Source organism: Zonotrichia albicollis, chromosome 8 (genome assembly GCF_047830755.1).
Source record: "Zonotrichia albicollis isolate bZonAlb1 chromosome 8, bZonAlb1.hap1, whole genome shotgun sequence".
In the NCBI taxonomy this organism is placed as follows: Eukaryota; Metazoa; Chordata; class Aves; order Passeriformes; family Passerellidae; genus Zonotrichia; species Zonotrichia albicollis.
The window spans coordinates 9,906,877-9,923,890 of NC_133826.1; the positions used below are offsets into that span (position 1 = coordinate 9,906,877).

At 51.6% G+C, this 17,014-nt stretch overlaps 1 protein-coding gene across 1 annotated transcript in view; it reads left to right on the forward strand.

Moving 5' to 3' along the window:
• The first annotated feature begins 7,917 nt into the window (after positions 1-7,917).
• ZSWIM5 (zinc finger SWIM-type containing 5) overlaps positions 7,918-17,014 on the forward strand; it is a 98,046-nt gene continuing 88,949 nt past the window's right edge. Inside the window, exon 1 of the mRNA XM_014276056.3 lies at positions 7,918-8,631. Coding sequence (XP_014131531.3) covers positions 7,953-8,631 — 679 coding nt within the window. The 5' untranslated portion in view covers positions 7,918-7,952. The remainder of the gene's footprint in view (positions 8,632-17,014) is intronic.

Below are 17,014 nucleotides of genomic sequence, written 5' to 3' on the forward strand. Positions count from 1 at the left end.
GGTGTGATGTTGGGGTGCCTGCCCCAAGCTGCTGCTGGTTCCCAAAGTCACCATGGCAGTCCAAAGTCACCATGGGCATCTTGTCCCCAGTGCCCAGAGCAGTCCCCACTGCAGGGGCATTGTGGGGCTCCCCAGCTCTCAGGCAGGTGGGTGCTGTGCCCCTGGCAGGCAGTCATGCCTGTCTGCAGTTTGTGGTGCCCCGGGCCTGTCTCTGCCCTTTATCCAGCTCCATCATCCCACACAGCCCTGCTCAATGCCTCTCCAGGCCCTGCAGCCTGAGTGGGGAGCAGAGAGAAGATTTTCTGGTCAGTGGTTTTTTCATGGTGCTGTGTCCCAATGCTGGGTTTCTGCGCCCTGTCTCTGCTGGAGGATGCTCTGCACAGTGACTGGGACAAGAACCAGTGTGAAAAGGAGCTGTTCCTCACAGGAGTGAGAGCAATGGGATCAGATGTGTCTTTCTTACCAGCCAGGCTCTCCCACAGTGTGCTGGCTGAGACCCTGCTCCCCCTCCTCCATCTCTCCTCCCCCTTCCTCCTCTACCTGCTCCCAGTAGCCTGCAAGGGCACCTCTGTCTGCTGCTCCTGCCATCAATATTGAGGTTATCTTTTTCTTCTGGCAGCTGCTGTAATTGAAACAAAGCAGGCCGGGCCTCACGGGCTCGGCTCCTCTCGCTCATTTTGCTGGTGCTGCTGAGACAACTAATTCATCTTATCGATGCATGGTTGGCCTCTTTTCCACCAGACCCAGGCAGAGCGGTCTCCCTGCCACAGCTGCTAGGAGCAGACTGTGTTCCTGTGGCCTGCTGCTGGGTGCTGCTCTTATCCAGCCCCTGGTCCTCGGCTTGCCTCAGCTGGGTGCTGGCCACCAGCAGAAGATGCCAGAGGAGCCAATCAGGGAAAGAGGTGCAGATTGGAAGGATGCTGATTACTTTCATCTCTTTCTTTTGCGTTCTGATGCATTATCAGCAGTTGTATTAAATTCCACATCCTTTCCTTGTGCAGCTCCTAAAGGTGGTGCACCTGCCAAGGAGGTGACAGGTAATGAGTGGGGCATACCTGGATTTGCATTCCCTCACTGATGACCAGTGCTGCAATTAGCCATGGCAGAGAGGGGGATCCCATCTGGTGCTGGGTGTGTAGTTCACTGCAACAGCTACCACTTGGTTACCTCCCAGCAGAAAAATTTCTGGCTCTGAAAGCTTGGGTGGGCATTTTGCTCTGGGTAGAGGCATTGAGGTGTGGGAAAGAGCTGTCACATTGTTTGGATGAAGTCCTACATGACTGAGTAGGGGCAAGGCTTTAGGGTGAAACTGATCCTATTCCATATATTACTGTCCAAACACCTGAAGGGTTTGGGGTGCCACGCTTGGGGCCCCTGTGACAGGATTCACCCCTGAAAGATGCCAGAAACCTGGAGCTCTGCAAATCCTGTGTCAGTGTCTGTACTCCCATGATGCTGAGGGAGAGCTTTGCTCTGGGTGGGGTAGAGAGGGGTTTTGGGGGGAGGAAACAGACTCTGTAATCACCAGTGTCTTGGAGAGTGATGGTGTAAGTAGAGTCAGAGAGTTCCAAGGAATCCTCACCTCGTGGGGGCCAAGGGCCAGAAACAAGGGCTGACTCAGGTTCTAGCAGTCCTTGGTACCCTGTTATCTGTGCCTGTGCCACCACCCTGGAGGAGGGTGCACCATGGTACCGTGGTACCCATGGCTGTGCCACCACCCTGGAGGAGGACAGATGTCAGTTTGATGTCACATGAAGCCTTGGCCCTGTGTGCTGCTCCTGCCGAGGGCCGGGCAGATCCTCTCGGGAAAGGAGGAACAGGCAGTCCTAATGTCAACAGAGGCCTCTTGTGCAGCGATGCTGTGTCAAGAAGAGGAATGGGTCCCTCCTCCTCCGCCCATTCATCTGGCAGCCGGGGCTGGCGTGCTGCCAAGCCAGGCTGCTTTGGAAACATTTCATTGAGGAGGCAGCTGAGCCTAGGAAAACAGAATGAAAATATACAGAGGGATCACTGTTGTTAGGCAAAATAAATGCAGGCGGCTGCATTTTTGTCCCCCAAGTCCAGCCCAGCCGGGCCCCTCTGGCTTTTCTGGGGTCAGGGTGGCTGCTGCTGCCTGGGGGTGGCAGCCATCTATCTCCATTGTGGGTTAGGAGCTGGGGAATGAGACCTGGAGAGGTCATCGTGGCTTTGGCCAGCTTGCTGATGACCCTGGTGAAGAGGCCCAGATTCATTTTGGTGTAGTGTTGCCCAAGGAGATGGGACAGAGCAGAGAAGCAGCAGCAGGGATGAGGCAGCAGCAGGGATGAGGCAGCAGCAGGGTCTCATGGTCCCTGCATGGCCACCAGTGCAGGGGGGTTGATGGAAGTGATGCAGGGGCTGCAGAAGTGAGTCAGATTTTGGCCACGTTCATTCCCATCTCCTTCTTCAGCATCAACCATGGGACCAGGCTGGGTAGGACAGAGTCCAATCCTGTGTTTTCAAAGCCCAGTTGCTTGGCATGCCTCATCTTCTGTCTGCTGGCAGAGGGAGAGCAGAGTCATCCCAAAGCAGTCCCCAGGGACAGCGGGTGGAGGTGCCTCTCTGACTTTAGAGCAAAGCTGCATACAACAGGTTTGCCTCTCCTGTTACCTCTCTCCTTCCTCCAAAGGCCTTCAAGCCACACCATGGCCATTTGTTGACCTACAAGGGACACATCCCAGCTCTTTCCCTCCCTCCTGGTGGGTCCAGAGTGATTTGGGGACACAGAGCTGGAGCCCCAGCCCCATGGGATACCAAGGCTCTCACCCCTGCATGGCTTTCTGTGGCATCACCTCCTCTCTTTGTCTGGCCAGCACAGTCTGGTTCTGTTATTTACAGCTGAGATCAGGGGGTTGAAAGAGCCCAGTGTGAGCAGAAAAAGCCCAACCCACACTCTGGGAGAGACACATCTCACCAGGCCAGCTCATGCGTGCAGGTGCCCAGGGCTGAGACTGGATCTTGCCCTGGTCCTTGTGTTTGTAGGAGCTTTGCTGAGATTCAGGGTCCCCTCTGCCCTCCTGCCAGGAGAGGAGACAGCAAGACAATCCTTTCCTGCCTGTGAGGGGTGATTTGCTGTGTGTCTCTGCACACGCCACTCCTGGAAACAGGTTGGCTGTGATGCTGGGTTCCCAAATCCCGCTGCTGAGAGCAGCCTGGGATGATGGCAGATGTGACAGTGATGGCACTCACTGCATCTGAGGAACCACAGCTTTGCAGAGCTGCCAAAATGCCTGACTCCAGCTTCCCATCTAGCTGGACCCTGTGATCCACTCGTGCTCCAAAGCCAGGGCAGACCCCATAATAAAGGCTAACAGAAGCATTGTTTACCCCTTGCTTTTGCCATCATTTATTCATACTCTTGTAGCCTGAAAAAATGACCCCCATTTATTTTAGCATCCCTAATTCAGGGGAAGGAACTTCAGTGTCTGAAAGGGGGAGGTGGTGGCCCAAGAGGATTGTTTTCTGCTGAGCTCAGCCCTGAGACAGCCAGCCTGGCTGGGATGGACATCTCTCCAATGCAGGTCTGAGTAACTTTCTGGAGCATCCTGTGCTTGTAGACTCCATGCTGGAGAGGTGGCTGCTCCTCCTGGAAGCCAAGGGTCTTCACCCAGCAGCTGCTCTGTGCTTAATGGCTGTCTGCACAGCAAATGCATTTGCTGGAAGGGTGCTGAAATCTTCGTGGCAAGACAGAAGCTCAGCATGTTGCTAATCTTACAGGGGCTGGGGGAAGGCAGCCCTGGCAAGCCAGGGATGTAACATCATGTGTGGGGGAAAGGGAACAGCAGCTTCTGACAACCAGAAATCTCTGTCTGGGTACAAGGGGGTGTCTGGGTCTGCATCATCCCAGCCTGAGCAACCACAGGGACACACAGGCAAGTAGAGCTGTTCCTGGATTGACATGGGGGTTAGAACAGCCATCCCACACCTGATCTTGGAATCCAGCCTGTGCTTGGAGAGGAGAGATGGTACTTTCAGTCCTTGCATTTCTCTTTTGAGTACACAGACAATTGCAGTCACACCTGAAGGAGGTCTTTGAGCTTGTCAGTTCTGGAAAGTTTTATAAAATAACTGGCTGGCTAGCAAAAAGCCACTTTATTAGAGTCCCTGCTGGAAGAGGAGCACAGCAATAACTCAGCGCTAATGAATCAGTGGAGAATCCACAGGGGATTTGAACAGTTTGACAGCAAAAAGCTCCAACTCCAGTCTGTGCTTTCTTGGAGACCTTACTAGGCACTGGAAAATCTAAAAATGGTGCTAAACTCCATGGGCAACCAAATCAAGGTGTCCCTCCTCTTGCTTGCAAGGCCAAATATTTCATAAGACAATGCTCTCTGTCTCGTCCTGGACATTGGATCTGTGGGGGTGCTAAGGGATAATTGTCCTGGCCAATAGATTCCTCTGCTCCCAAATGCATTAAGGCAGGGGAGCTGCAGTTACTCCCTGTGTCCTTTCCCTTCTGCATCAGCAACATAGGAAAGGCAGAAACAGCCTCATTTCCAGTGAGCACTGTACAATGGAGGCTGTAGCAGGGAGCGTGGCTGCTGAAAAGCCTGTCTTCAGCTGCTTTGGAGCAGCAAATCCTCTGGATGGCTGGAGCAGGAGCTTGGTGTCTGCCTGCACTCTATCCTGTTCCTTTCCCATCATTAATTACCCATAAAGCTTCTTCTGCCCTTGTGTACCTTCATCTGTCACCACAGGACTTCGCTGGTGCTCCCTGGGCCTTGCAAAGCTCTGCTCTCATCTCTAAAGGCTCCACAGTGTCACTCGTGTTAGTGAGAGCACAACATTGACTGGTGGGAGTCACAGCAATGTCAAAGCAGCATGGGAGCATCCAAGAGAGGGGAGGATGCCCAGAGAAGGGCAGTCTTTCAGCTGAGGATGGAGTTTGGGCATGATGGGGAGAGAGGAGAGCAGCTACACGGAGGTGTGCAGGTGGGAGCAGCCAAGGAGGTGACATCCTCTTGGGCTGAGATGTGGCACCAGCCATCACTTACCTTGACTGCCATAAAACAAAGCACAGCTGCTGGGAAGCCCACAGAGGCATCTCCTCAGCACCTTTGTCCTTTCTCCTTTTTATAGCCCTTGAATTTAATTTCTAGAAAGATGAAAGCAGTTTTCTTACTCCACAGGACCTGCACCTTAAAGCTGGACTTCTGATTGAGCTGGCACCCAAAAAATTTCTGAAGATATTGCATTGCACTGCTGCCTGACTGTGGTCTAGGGCCCTTGGGGCTCCAGCCCCTTGGTCAGTCAATTTTATAGCCAGGGACTCAAAATAAAATACTTCCTGGAGCCAGCAGGAGAAATCAGCACTTGATGGACAGCACCAGTGATGAGGCCAGAAGGGCTGGAGTTGGTGGGTGGCAGCACAGGCAGACCCTGACCAAACAGTCCTGAAAACAGGAGGGGAACCAGGGCTGCCAGTGGCTCAGCAAATGGCTGGGCTCAGGAAAGCGTGCAGTGAATTATTGATGTACCTGGTTCCAGGCTCTGAATGAGCAGCATCAGGGGCTGGGCTGGAGGCTGACATTTTGCATCCTTCCCCAGGGAGAAGAGGTGGTCTGTCCATGTTCCCTGGGAGGAGGAGAGCTCTCCCCCTTGCAAAATCAAGGCAGTGATGAAAGGCACAGGGAAATATGGGGAGGGATGGGGAGCAACAAATGTTCTGAATGAAGAGAGAGAGGAAAAATAGATTGGTTTTTCTTTGAAATAACATGTTTACCCCCCAGAGACAGGCTGGCCAGCCACTGCACCGACCTTGCTTTGATTTGAGACTGGATTATATGTTTTATGCAATGAAAAGTCAGCTTATTGGTAATGAATAACATCCCTGCTTGGTCTGAAGTCTAAACTCCTTTTATTGGCACTGTCTGGGGACGACGTAAGTAAGGACACTCAAGGTTGTCACTAGGTGAGCTCTGCAGCAACTGGTGACAGAGGGACCAGACAAGCTGGGGTGCCACGTCCCAGCTCTCATGCAGCCTCACTCTCTGCCTGAGCAGCCCTGGCAGCTGCAGGGAGACACAGCAGAAATTCTGTGACACCGGAGCCCACAGCTTTCATCATCGAAAAAGCTTGAGATGGCTGGGCTGTTCTCTGCAGGAAGGTGTGCTCCACCTCGGGCCAGGAGGGTGCTTTGGGATGGCCCTGTGAGGTCCCTCTGTGCAGCCAGCGAGGGGCAGAGGAGGACAAAGCCCTTCTTTGTTGCCCCAGGACCTGTCACCCCAACAGTGAGCAGAGGCGATGGACAAAATGCCGTGCTTCTGTGGCAAGTGCTTCCTGTTGCAGCAAACTCTTGAAGAGAGCAAAATGGCCTTCAGGGTTAAAGAAATGGGGATGTGATTCCTGGGGAAAATCTGTGCATAAACAAATCTGTGTGCAGCTGCTGCCCCAGGCCAGTCCCTGCCACTGCTAGCGCTCATTGCTTTGAACAAGACCAACAGCAGCAAGGAACACCTCAGCCTTCAAGGAAAACCTCTTCCTGACCTTCATCGATTAGCTTGTGGCTTACTCTCTAAAATGGAGATTTCTCATTGCAGTAGCTCTGCCTGCTCTCACCACCTGCCTGAGACCTGATTCCTTCCCTCCGTGTCCTGCAGAGGAGACCTTGGGCTTGGAGGTATCTCATGGCAGAGCAAAGGCGCATAATTATTTCCTGTTCCCTAATTGCATCGCCCTGTTATTCCAGGAAATGTACTCTTGCTCTGTCAGTAAGAATAAATAGGAGATCTCTGCAACAAGGGAGTAACCGGTAATGGTTTAGATGTGACTGAACTGCAGATAGGAAGGAATTGGTCTTGGATTCTCAAAGCACTGAGAATAATAGCAAGAAAACTGAACTCGGAGACCTGTGAGCTCTGCTCTTCCTCAGATGTTTGTCACTTAAATTTAGACAGGACACAAAACCAGGAATGTATTTCTGGGGAAAATCTTGGAATGGTGTCCTGCTGGACACAGCAGCAAAGTGATGGCAGGGTGTAGAGGCCTGGAGAAGTGGACTTCATTGCCACAGCCCTCCCCACATCAGCCCCACGCTGTGCTGGTGCCAGGGGTGCTGCCATCACCCTTGGCTGAAAGCAGAGGATGGTGAGGGGTCAGCTTCCTGGGTTTTGGGATGCCGACTCAGGCAGTATGTGCTGAATATATTCATATGTCCCTTTAATGTAATGCCACCTGAGAGCACAAGAGAGCTCCTGGAAGCCAGCAGTACTTGTTTTTCATCTCCTCCCCCAAAGGCCGTGTGTACTAAAGGACCTGACGGTTCCTGTGCCCGAGGACCCTGCTATGATGCATGGGACGAGCATCTCCACTATAGGGCTTTAAAATAAAAAGCAAACGCTGATGTTCATAGAAGGGCAGGGTACTGCTGTCTGCTCTGCTACTCAATGTAAAACCGTAGGTGAATTACGGGTGAGGCTGGGTGTTGATTTGTGGTCAGACTGGGCGCCTGAACCGGGCACCGCCGGGCACGCAGCCGGAGCAGCGCCGATCCCGCCGGCACCCCGCGGGAGCGCTGCCCCCTCCATGGAGCGCCGCCGTGCCCCTTTGTCCCGCCGGCTCAGCGCAGGCTCTGCCGCTCGGATGGCTGCCCAGCCCCTCACCCACCAGCGCCGCGGGGACCCTCAGCCGCGGGTCCTTCCTCTCCGAGCACGGGGGACACAGCGTCCCTTGCGCGTCCCCCTCCCGCCTGGGGACACGGCCAGGAGGACATCGGGCGGTGCCCGGGGCCATGCCCTCACCACCCATGCGGCAGCAGGGCAGGTGCCACAGGCGGCGGTGCCCCGACGGGCGGCGGGGGCGGGCGGGGGGCTGCGGAGCGTCCCGCCCCGGCGGGGCCGGCTCCCGGCCGGCGGGACCACCCCTCCCGGTCCCCGCCCTCTCCTCCTCCTCCTCGGCGTCTCTCCTCCCCTCGCCCGGCTCAGTCGGTCGCAGCCATGGCGGAGGGAGGAGAGGGAGAGGAGCTGCTCCGCCCGCCGCTGCCCGCCGGCGCCCCGGGCCCCAAGCGCTTGTGCTCCCGGGCCTGCCCGGCGGGGGGCACCGGGGCCGTGCACCCCCGTCCCGGAGCCGCGGGGGCCGGCTCGGCGGGGCCGGGCGCGGGGGCCAGCGGGGCCCCTCCGGCGCTGCCCGGCTGCTGCCCCGCGGCGGCGGCGGGACCGGCGGGGGCCGCGGGGCCGGCGGCGGCGGCGGCGGGGCAGGGGGGCGCCGGCGGGGGCGGCGGGACCGGCAGCCTGCTGCAGCCCGAGTCGCTGCTGGACGCGGCGGCCAAGCGGGTGGCGGGCAGCTGGGCCTTCGAGCGGGTGGAGGGCCGCTTCCAGCGCATCCCCGAGCCCGTCCAGCGCCGCATCGTCTACTGGAGCTTCCCCCGCAGCGAGCGGCAGATCTGCATGTACTCCAGCTTCCAGCCCGGCCGCGCCGCTGCCGCCGCCTCCCCCGCCAGCGCCGCCGCGGGGGGACCCTCGGCCGCCGCCGCCCCCGCCCCGGCCGGCGAGGAGAGCCCCGCCGCCGGGCCCCCGCCGCCCGCCGCCCCCGCCGCGCCGCAGGGCGAGGGGCTGCCCTTCCGCCGCGGCATCCGCCTGCTGGAGACCGGCGCGGTGGACAACGTGCTGCAAGTCGGTGAGTGCCGGGACGGGGCCCCCGGGGGCTCGTCTGTGTCCGTCCCCGTCCCCTCCTCCCCATCCCCTCCTGCACTTAAGCCTTTTGTCTGGCGCGGTTGTGGTTTGACAGGAAAATCCTGCCCCGGGGGCAGGGACTGCCGTGCGCTCCTTCGGGAAGATGCCGGCTTGGGGTTTAAAGGGGGTGGGAGGGCGAGGGTGACCTCCCCCCGCCTCCTGGGGTGCGTCTGCCCGGGGGTCACCGGCAGCTGCCCGCGGCTTGAACGCCGTCCGTCCATCCGAGGGGGAAAATAGAGACCATCCCTCTTCGCCCCCCCTCTCCCCCCCGCCAAGTGCCCGTCGGGGGGTTGTACGGAGGGCACGCAGCCCTGCTGCCTTCCCCGACCCCTCCGCCGCTGTCCTTCTCACGCCTGAGCACCCCCACCCGCGCTCCCACGGGGGTCCTGTCCTTTCCACCGGGAGACGGGCTTATAAACATAATGCATCTCTCCAACAGCTCCGAGCGTTCTTCTTTGTCCTCTCCATCAGGGGCTTTCCCTGCTTGGAGCATCTCTAGGGGTGGCATCAGCCCCCGCTTTCCTGTTCGCAGCCCCTGCAGGGCACGTCCAGCGGGGCCGGCTCGGGGGGAGCGAGGGGAGCGGCGGGGGTGACAAGTTGGGTGGACCCGCGGGTGGCACCGGTGACCTGGCGTGATGCGCGTGTCGGGGACGGAGGCGCACGGCCTTCTCACGCTCGTTCGATGTCGAAGGGGCCGTGGGAATGACGATGGGAATAATGGCATCGTGTTTTCTCTCCATGGGCAGGTGGCTTTTGTGTGCGCTGGCGGAGGGGGATTGCCGGAGAGGAAATGTTCCTCTTCCCCTGTCCTTCCAGCCCCTGTCCCCGTCTGAAATCCGCATATATTTAAAGAGAAACAAATTGGGGTGTTTTACATAGAATAAGCCGCTCCTCGTTGTTATTGGAAGGGATTGAAATGCGCGTTCCCATTAAAATGACATTAGGCGAGAATTTGTTTTGCAAATGCGAAATGTAAATTCATTTTGTGCCAGGGTATGGCGTGAATGAGTGAAGGGAGGGTGGTTTTTGTTGTAAGGAATGGGTAGTTCGCTCTGTTTATTTAAAGAGCCGTTCTTCCTTTTGGGGAAAAAAAAGCTGCTTAAAAAAATAATAAAAATCCCATTTGCTACAGTTTACATTCAGAAGAGCATTATCAAAACATTTTCCATTTGATATGTGAGAATAGGAGGCAGCAGAAGAATTCTCCTCCCACCTCTGAGGACATGCAGTGAAAATTCCTGAAGCACAAAAGGTTTTTCTCTGAGGATATGATTATAGCCTTTTTTTTGGCGTGAATTAATATTTTGTAAGGGCTGCGTTAAGATGATTAATTATTCTGTTTAAAATACTGTGAAACTCAAAACGAAATTATTTTTTTAGAAGGAGAGGAGTAGCTCTTCAGGAACTTTAAAATTAGGGGGGAGGGAAGATAATAGCTTGCTGAGGGTGATGTTTTAATGACCTGCCCACCAAGGTGTGGATGCAGTGAGCTGGTGTGGGAGTGGGAGACAGAGGTGATGACAGTTGCCTAAACCCAGGACTGGTTCAGTACAAAGGAATTTTCTTTTAAAATAAATTTTAAAATTTATTTGTCTTTGGAACATAGCTTTGATGAGCCTTTATCCAATTCTGTGGGTGAGTGCTGGGGTCAGGTGCATGCAGGACACAAAGCAGAGCAGTCCCATCCCAAAGCGATGTCCAGTGCTGGTATCCAGCATCCCATCTGCCCCATCTCCCTGCACTTCCTGCTGCTGCACCGGGCCAGCCAGAGAAGGGAGAGGATGGTCCTGGCTCTGGTGTTCCATGTCCCCCCTGACAAGTCCAAACCGTCTCTCCAGCTCTGAAACCAGAGCTCGTGCGCATTGTCCTCAGAGCCGTCAGCTTTTTAGATGAAGCAGCACGTTCTGGAAGCGCTCGCCGCAAAGTCGGTGGGTGATTTATCTCCCGTTTCCACAGCCCGAAAGGGGCGCGCGGGATGCTCGCCATGGGAATTTGCCTTTGGAGCTGGCGGGGGGGAGGTTTGGGTCTTGGCTGTAGTGTGGCTCTTCTTCACATGGCAGTGGGTGGGTGACGCAGGGTCAGACACCTCTGTTTTTGTCCCAGGAGCAGCCACGTCACAGCCTTGCAGCCCTGAGCTGGAGGAGGAAAATTTACATCAAACAAAAGGCTGTGAAGGGCTGTGTGTTTATAGACGGGATGCAAGGCTGAGATGTCCTCCGCCAACTTTCCACATCCATCCTGTGGATGCCTCTGGAAGGTGAGGTGGAAGAGCTCCAGCCACCAGAGACACAAACACTTTGTGGCTGTGTGTGTTTGCAATTAAGATAGGAACTTGGGAACCATTATGTCTTGGGAAAAAATAAAAACTCCAACCCTGGCTTCCTTGATGCTCTCCAGCAGTAAATCAAAACTACTGTTCCCCTCTAAGGATCCCTTTAACGGACACCACCGGCTCCCGGTGCCATGACCTGAGGTTTGCACAGTTGAGATTTTCTGTTAATAAAGATCAGATGTTTATACAGTTGTGTTTCTGACTCAGACCTGTGAAAAAAATAGGGACAGTACAGATGTGAAATTCCTTCTCTGTGTGGTTGGAAAAATCCTTTTGAAAAATTGACAGACAAAATCCAGGAGGAATGACCTTCTGGCAATGGAGGATAGTGTGGAACGGTGAGGGTTGTGCTTATGGGCACAAAGTGCTTCAGGCTCTGGCTCCTTCGTGCTTATAAAGCTGGCAGGTCTGAAAAAAAATATATGTGCCACATTATCAACCAATAATTCCTTCATGCTTAGTAAAACTTAAACGAGGCTTAAACCCTGATCTCACTGGAGTCATTAAATTGATTTTTTTTTCCCCTGCTCAAAGAAAGATCTTGGATGTTGAACACAGGCATCTTTGTCTTCTTAAAAACTGCTTTATTATTATGTGTACAGATCCCGTCTTTGTGTGTGTGTGGTGTGTGGGTTTTTTTTCTTTTAATTTTTAGACAAATGACAAAAGCATGCAGGAAAGGAATGCAGAAATGCCAGGCTTAATATAAAGCATGCAACTGCACTGCATGCCGGGAATCCTAAAGGATACAAAACCTTTAACGACAGCGGTTAATTTTTAACAAGTTCACTTGCATAAATATTTATGAACAAAAGTTTTTACACTATTATCTCTTGGGTTTTTGGAGAGAGAAAAGACCTTTGGTGGATTTTGACAGTAAGCTGTGATCTGGCAGAACAAATTCATGTTTCTCGCCTGTGCTCCCCAGTATGGTATAATATGGTTTGCCCTCGAGTGGTCTCGGATGCTGATGGGTGGGCAAGTGTCCTGCGTAGTTTTAGGGGGGAATTCTGCTTTTTCATTGGTTTTACAATGACTTAGGGAGAGGAAGCATCGAGCTTTGTGTTGCTCTTTGGATTGTAAGCAGCCGCTTAGGAACCTACACGGTATGTGCTCCTTACTCACAGATAAGCCTTTGTGCCCCGATGGGAAGGTATGCGGTCCAGCCATAAGTACATAGGCAGAATTTACTTTTGCTGTTAGAATAACAATGAAGCAGGGCTTTAAAATGCTCTGGCTTTGTAAACACTTGGAGGGAGCCTGTTTCTTTCAAACCTGCAATTAATTCTGGATATTTTATCTGATGCTTTGCAGGTCAGTCATGAGTACCTTCCCATGTTTCCTTGTCTGGTATCTATGCTGGTCATGTAGGTACTGGCGTTTTTTTAACCTTGCTTCAACAGCCTTCTGACTGGGCAGAAGTTAAGCAAGACCTGATACCCGTAAATGATATGTGTAAATGCATTTTAATTGGAGGAGTTCAGATTTGGAAGCTTTTTATTACACTTCAGTTTTCTGCTTGTGTTTGTCTATGTTTGTAATGATGCCTGTTGAAAAGTAGCTTCAGAGGTAAAAATACTGATGATTTCCAATGTGGTTGAAACCACTTCTAGCTTTTTTTTTCCAAACTATTTTTAGGTTTTAAGCTTCTTTTTTTTCTTTACCCCTAGAAATGCTCACTTTTAGGCAAGCGTTTGGTTTCCTGCCCCTGTGACGTGGTATGGAGCAGAGTATAAATTTATATCCAGTGGTGTGTTGCTTTATAGAGCTGTTTATTTTGGGGAAAACACTTTGATGGGGCTCTCTAGGGTGAATTGTGGTTTCTTTTGTTTTGTGTAAAGATTGGTCTCCTCCTGGGTCTGGGTTTAAAGCTGTATCCGGCAGGAGCAGGTTTGGAAGGAACGCCATGGGATGTGAAAGGTTTTTTCAGGTTAAATCCTGGTGTCCTGTGTCTGAGTGCTGCTGAGGGAGTTTAATTTTTCTGTATCCTTATAGTTTTTGTGTGGGATGCTTGTTGTACAACATGTATCCAATTTGCTAATTAATTTTTACTTTGTTTTTCTTTATGGGTAGATTACTGGATCCTACCCTATGTATTAAAATACTTTAAACCACATGAAAGGACCTGGCAGAGGTTCATTAGCCCTATCATGATGGAAAGTCTTGTACATTTTAAATATACATTAAGCTCTTTAGGTTTCTAATTATCTTTTTCTTAACATATATAATTAAAACAAAGCGTTAGAACTTAGGATCTGTTTATTGCTGCTCCCTCAAAGGTGAGGTGTTTCTTGAGGCTGTTCTGGACTGTATTATACAAACTGAAAAAGAAGATGATGAAAACCACCAGAGTTTCTTGCTGGTAGTGCAGGGAGAGCTGGGATGACAGCTGGAATTTTAACCTTTTATTTTAGGCAGATTTATTTATTGGCTTTTGAGTCTTTTTCAAAGAGTATAAACAGATCCTCTGAGGCTAGGATGTCTTTTGAACTAGGTGGTTAATTAAATGATACTAACTTGGAGGCCAGAGACCTGAAAAATAAAGCACAAGAAATAAAATATTTAGTGTTGGCTTCAAGAATAAATAGGTTTGAAACATTTTTCAGAGTATGAGCCCTAGTTTCTGACTTGAGCTGGCAGTAGGAGTTTGTTCTCAGCTCACCTGTGCTTTATAAAGCTTAGTCTTGAGCTTCCAAGTTGCGTGTCATTCACAGCAGATTTTCATTTTGCTCACATCTAGGGAGAATATTTTAGGAAATATTTAACTGTGCTAAAACTGCAATAACATAAACCACATGTGCCTGCTTGCTTTGTTTTTGAAGCTTTGTGTGAGGGAATGTGCTTTGCTGTTATTTGACGCTCGCTTTGATGTTAGATGTTTTATGATTAGTCCCTCAAACCTCAGATAGGACTTTTGGAAAACTTAAATGAGCTTGTCTGTCTGATAGCTCTGTAAAGTCACATTCAGCTGTGAATTGTCTTGTGGTGTGTCAGCTTTTAATTTTCTTTGAAAAGAAAAAAGTTTTAAAAAAATAATCTTGGTAGTATTAGGATGGAAGAGTTTGAGGGCTTTCTTCTGTGGCTTGGGGGGTTTCTCCCAGGGGTGTGAGGCTTTGACTTTGTTCTTCTGGCCATTCTCTGAGGAGCCAAACTTGTTTGTAGCATCCTGGGTGAGGTGGTGGGGAAGGATCCTTTGCTTTTCAGGGCTTGTTTCTGCTGGTGGGGCAGTGGAAGACACCTGGACAGGTGGGTACTGGGATGGCCTCCTGGCTTTGCTCAGCAGGAGTCGGGTGATGGCTGAACCTGCTTCTCTGTCCATCTTTTCATCTGTGCCTGGTCCCAGTGACTTCATTTTGCAAGTAGGTGGAGGTGTGGAATATCTTGAAGGTGTTAAAAATGAACTTGTGGTATGTCCTACTGTATGTTGGATGCTGTCTTGAACAGGTTGTGTTATGGCATTGTCATAGTCCTGGTCTTCTGGGGATGAGAGGAGGGGAGGAAAGTGACTTCTCTGGGTAACTGGTTCCTGCCTCTGCTGAGCTTTCGCTTTCTCTGGCATCAGCATCAATAGAAATTGATCTGTTTTCCAATGAAAACAAAAACTGAAAGACACCAAACCTTGGCTGTGCTAATGAGTGCAATAGGACAAATCTAGCATCTGGAGGCAGGCTGTGGGATGGCAGTGCGGAGCTCTCCCTGTCTGCCCCCAGAGCTGCCAAGGCCCTGGAGATGCTGTCCTCCACACTCAGGAGAGAAGTGCTGAGCCCATTTCATTTTTCACCTGTATTCACAAGGGATTGATACATGGGCTTGACCCCCAAGTTCTTTTGTGCTTTTGCATGAGGAGTTGGGAAAGGTCCTGATAACATCTCACAGACAGGCAGAGGTCCTTCAAAACCCCTTCTTGGGGCATGTGGGTAGGAAAGCATCTTCATGGTTTTAAAATAAAATGTCCCAGAAATAAAATGCAATTTTTCAAAGGCTTTTTCTTTTCTTTTAATCCTGATGTTTAAATATGAATAGATTCCACTTGGTTGGTATGGTGGGTGTGTTTTATTAAATGCTGAGGATTCACCTGTGCAACAACCACCACATTTCTCTCAAAATGGATTTTCTAGCGCTGCATTTTAAGAGCATTTGCTTTTTTGTCTCAAGCTTACGGCTTAGGATTTTGTGCAGGATTGGGGTTAGTCCTTGTAAAATGGTGCATTTAAAGTAATGCACAAATTAATAAAACCCTGGGCTTTTACTTGTCGCATTGTAGGTGCGTGTTGCCAGGGATTTTTCTTCTCTTTTTTTTTTCTCATTAAAAACAAAGGCATGAATGTGCTTAGGAAGCAGATCTGCTGGGATGCCAGCTTGGAAGGGTTGCATGCGGATATATTGGTCCAGCTTGTTGTCTGCACATGTCCTGCTGCTGTCGCCCCAGGTTAAAATGGGGCAGGGGGGTCTGTGTCCCCCTTGCCATGCCCTGCTTGTCGCTGATGCCTGTAATGAGCTGCCTGCACCTTCACCACCCAGCTCGTTTGACCGGGGCCGCTAATCATTATTGAGCTTTGCTCAGCAGGATGCAGCGTGGTATCTGCCTGGCTGCTGGCCTTGCACCTGGAGACGGTGCCAGCGTCCCCGCAGCTGCTGGAGCGGGGGATTCCCCGTGGGAACGCCAGGGGCTTCGTGTCTGGGACCTTGGCAAGGTCAGGGCAGCCTGTGCCCCTGGTCTGGGTGCTGACCAGTGGCCCTGGCCTCTGTCCTTCGATACCAGCATGTTGGTGACTGCTTTGGGACACCAGTCACAGGCGTCCCTTGTTACTGGTGCTGTGTGGTGTTTAAAGGCTGGGGTGGCAGGAGGTATTTCGTGCTGTGCCTTGTGTGGTTGCCTTGATGAAGATGAGTGCTCTGTCAAAGGAGTGGTAAAGTAACAAATAGTTCCTGAGATAAGTAAAATTTCCATTAATGAACTACAATGGCTTTGGGTGCCAAATTAAAAGAAGTGTGTCTGGAGGATGAGAAATAAATGCATTTTCTGTCTCACTCACTAATTCTCATCTCTTTTGATTTTCTTTATCATCAGAAAGACATTTTAATTTTTTTTTTAAAGTCAGTTGTGTTTATTTTGGTAACAGTTCATTGGCTGCTCTGTGTACAGAAGCTTTCTCTTGAAAGTACTGAAACTATATTAAAAGTGCTTTTGGCTGTCATCTTTTATTTTGCTTCTCCTTCGTTCTTTTCCCAAAGCTGGATCGTTGCTATATCAAATGCTCTGAAACTGTCTGGTAGCGTTTTCCCTGCGGTGCTCCGTATAAACTGGAAATAAAAAGGGAAGAAATTGCAGGATTTGGATTTCTGCAGCTTTTTCCCCCTCTGTGTGTGTGTGCGTGTGTCCCATTGAAGTCTGAGCAGCTGTCCCCGTCCTCACAGCCTGCTGATGGCATGCACAGATCTGTTTCTTGTGATTAAAAGGAGAAATAATACCCCAGTGTTCAGAGAGGGGCTGGGGGGGTGAGTGAGCACCCAGGGAGCAGTGGGTCTTTCCTCCTGCCTGCTTAGCCCAGTGACCAAGGGAGCTGGAGCCCCTGCTCTTGCCCTTGCAGCCTTGTGGCTTTATACCCCAGCGAGGGGAGCATCCCGTGCTGTTGGTCACAGGCTGTCCTGCTGCAGCATCTGCACCCTGGGGTGGGCTCCTGCATCCTGCACCAGCGACCTGCAGAGGCCCCGTGGTTTTTATTCTATTCTGAGGGTGTCGAAACATTTCGGCACTGCTGCAGCCGCTCGCTACCGGCGTGCTTTGAAAAATGCCCAGCAAGTGTCAAGCATCTGTCTGTGAAGGGGGAGGAAATCCCCCCCCGTTATTATTTTCTCCCGATTGTCCTCGCTTGGTGTGGCTTTGGCTATTATGGGTTTGTAAAATAGAACTATATATGACCTTTTATCTTACAAGAAATAGGTTAAGCCATTTTTAAAGAAAGTGGTGGAGTCAGCAGTGCTGCTAAGGAGA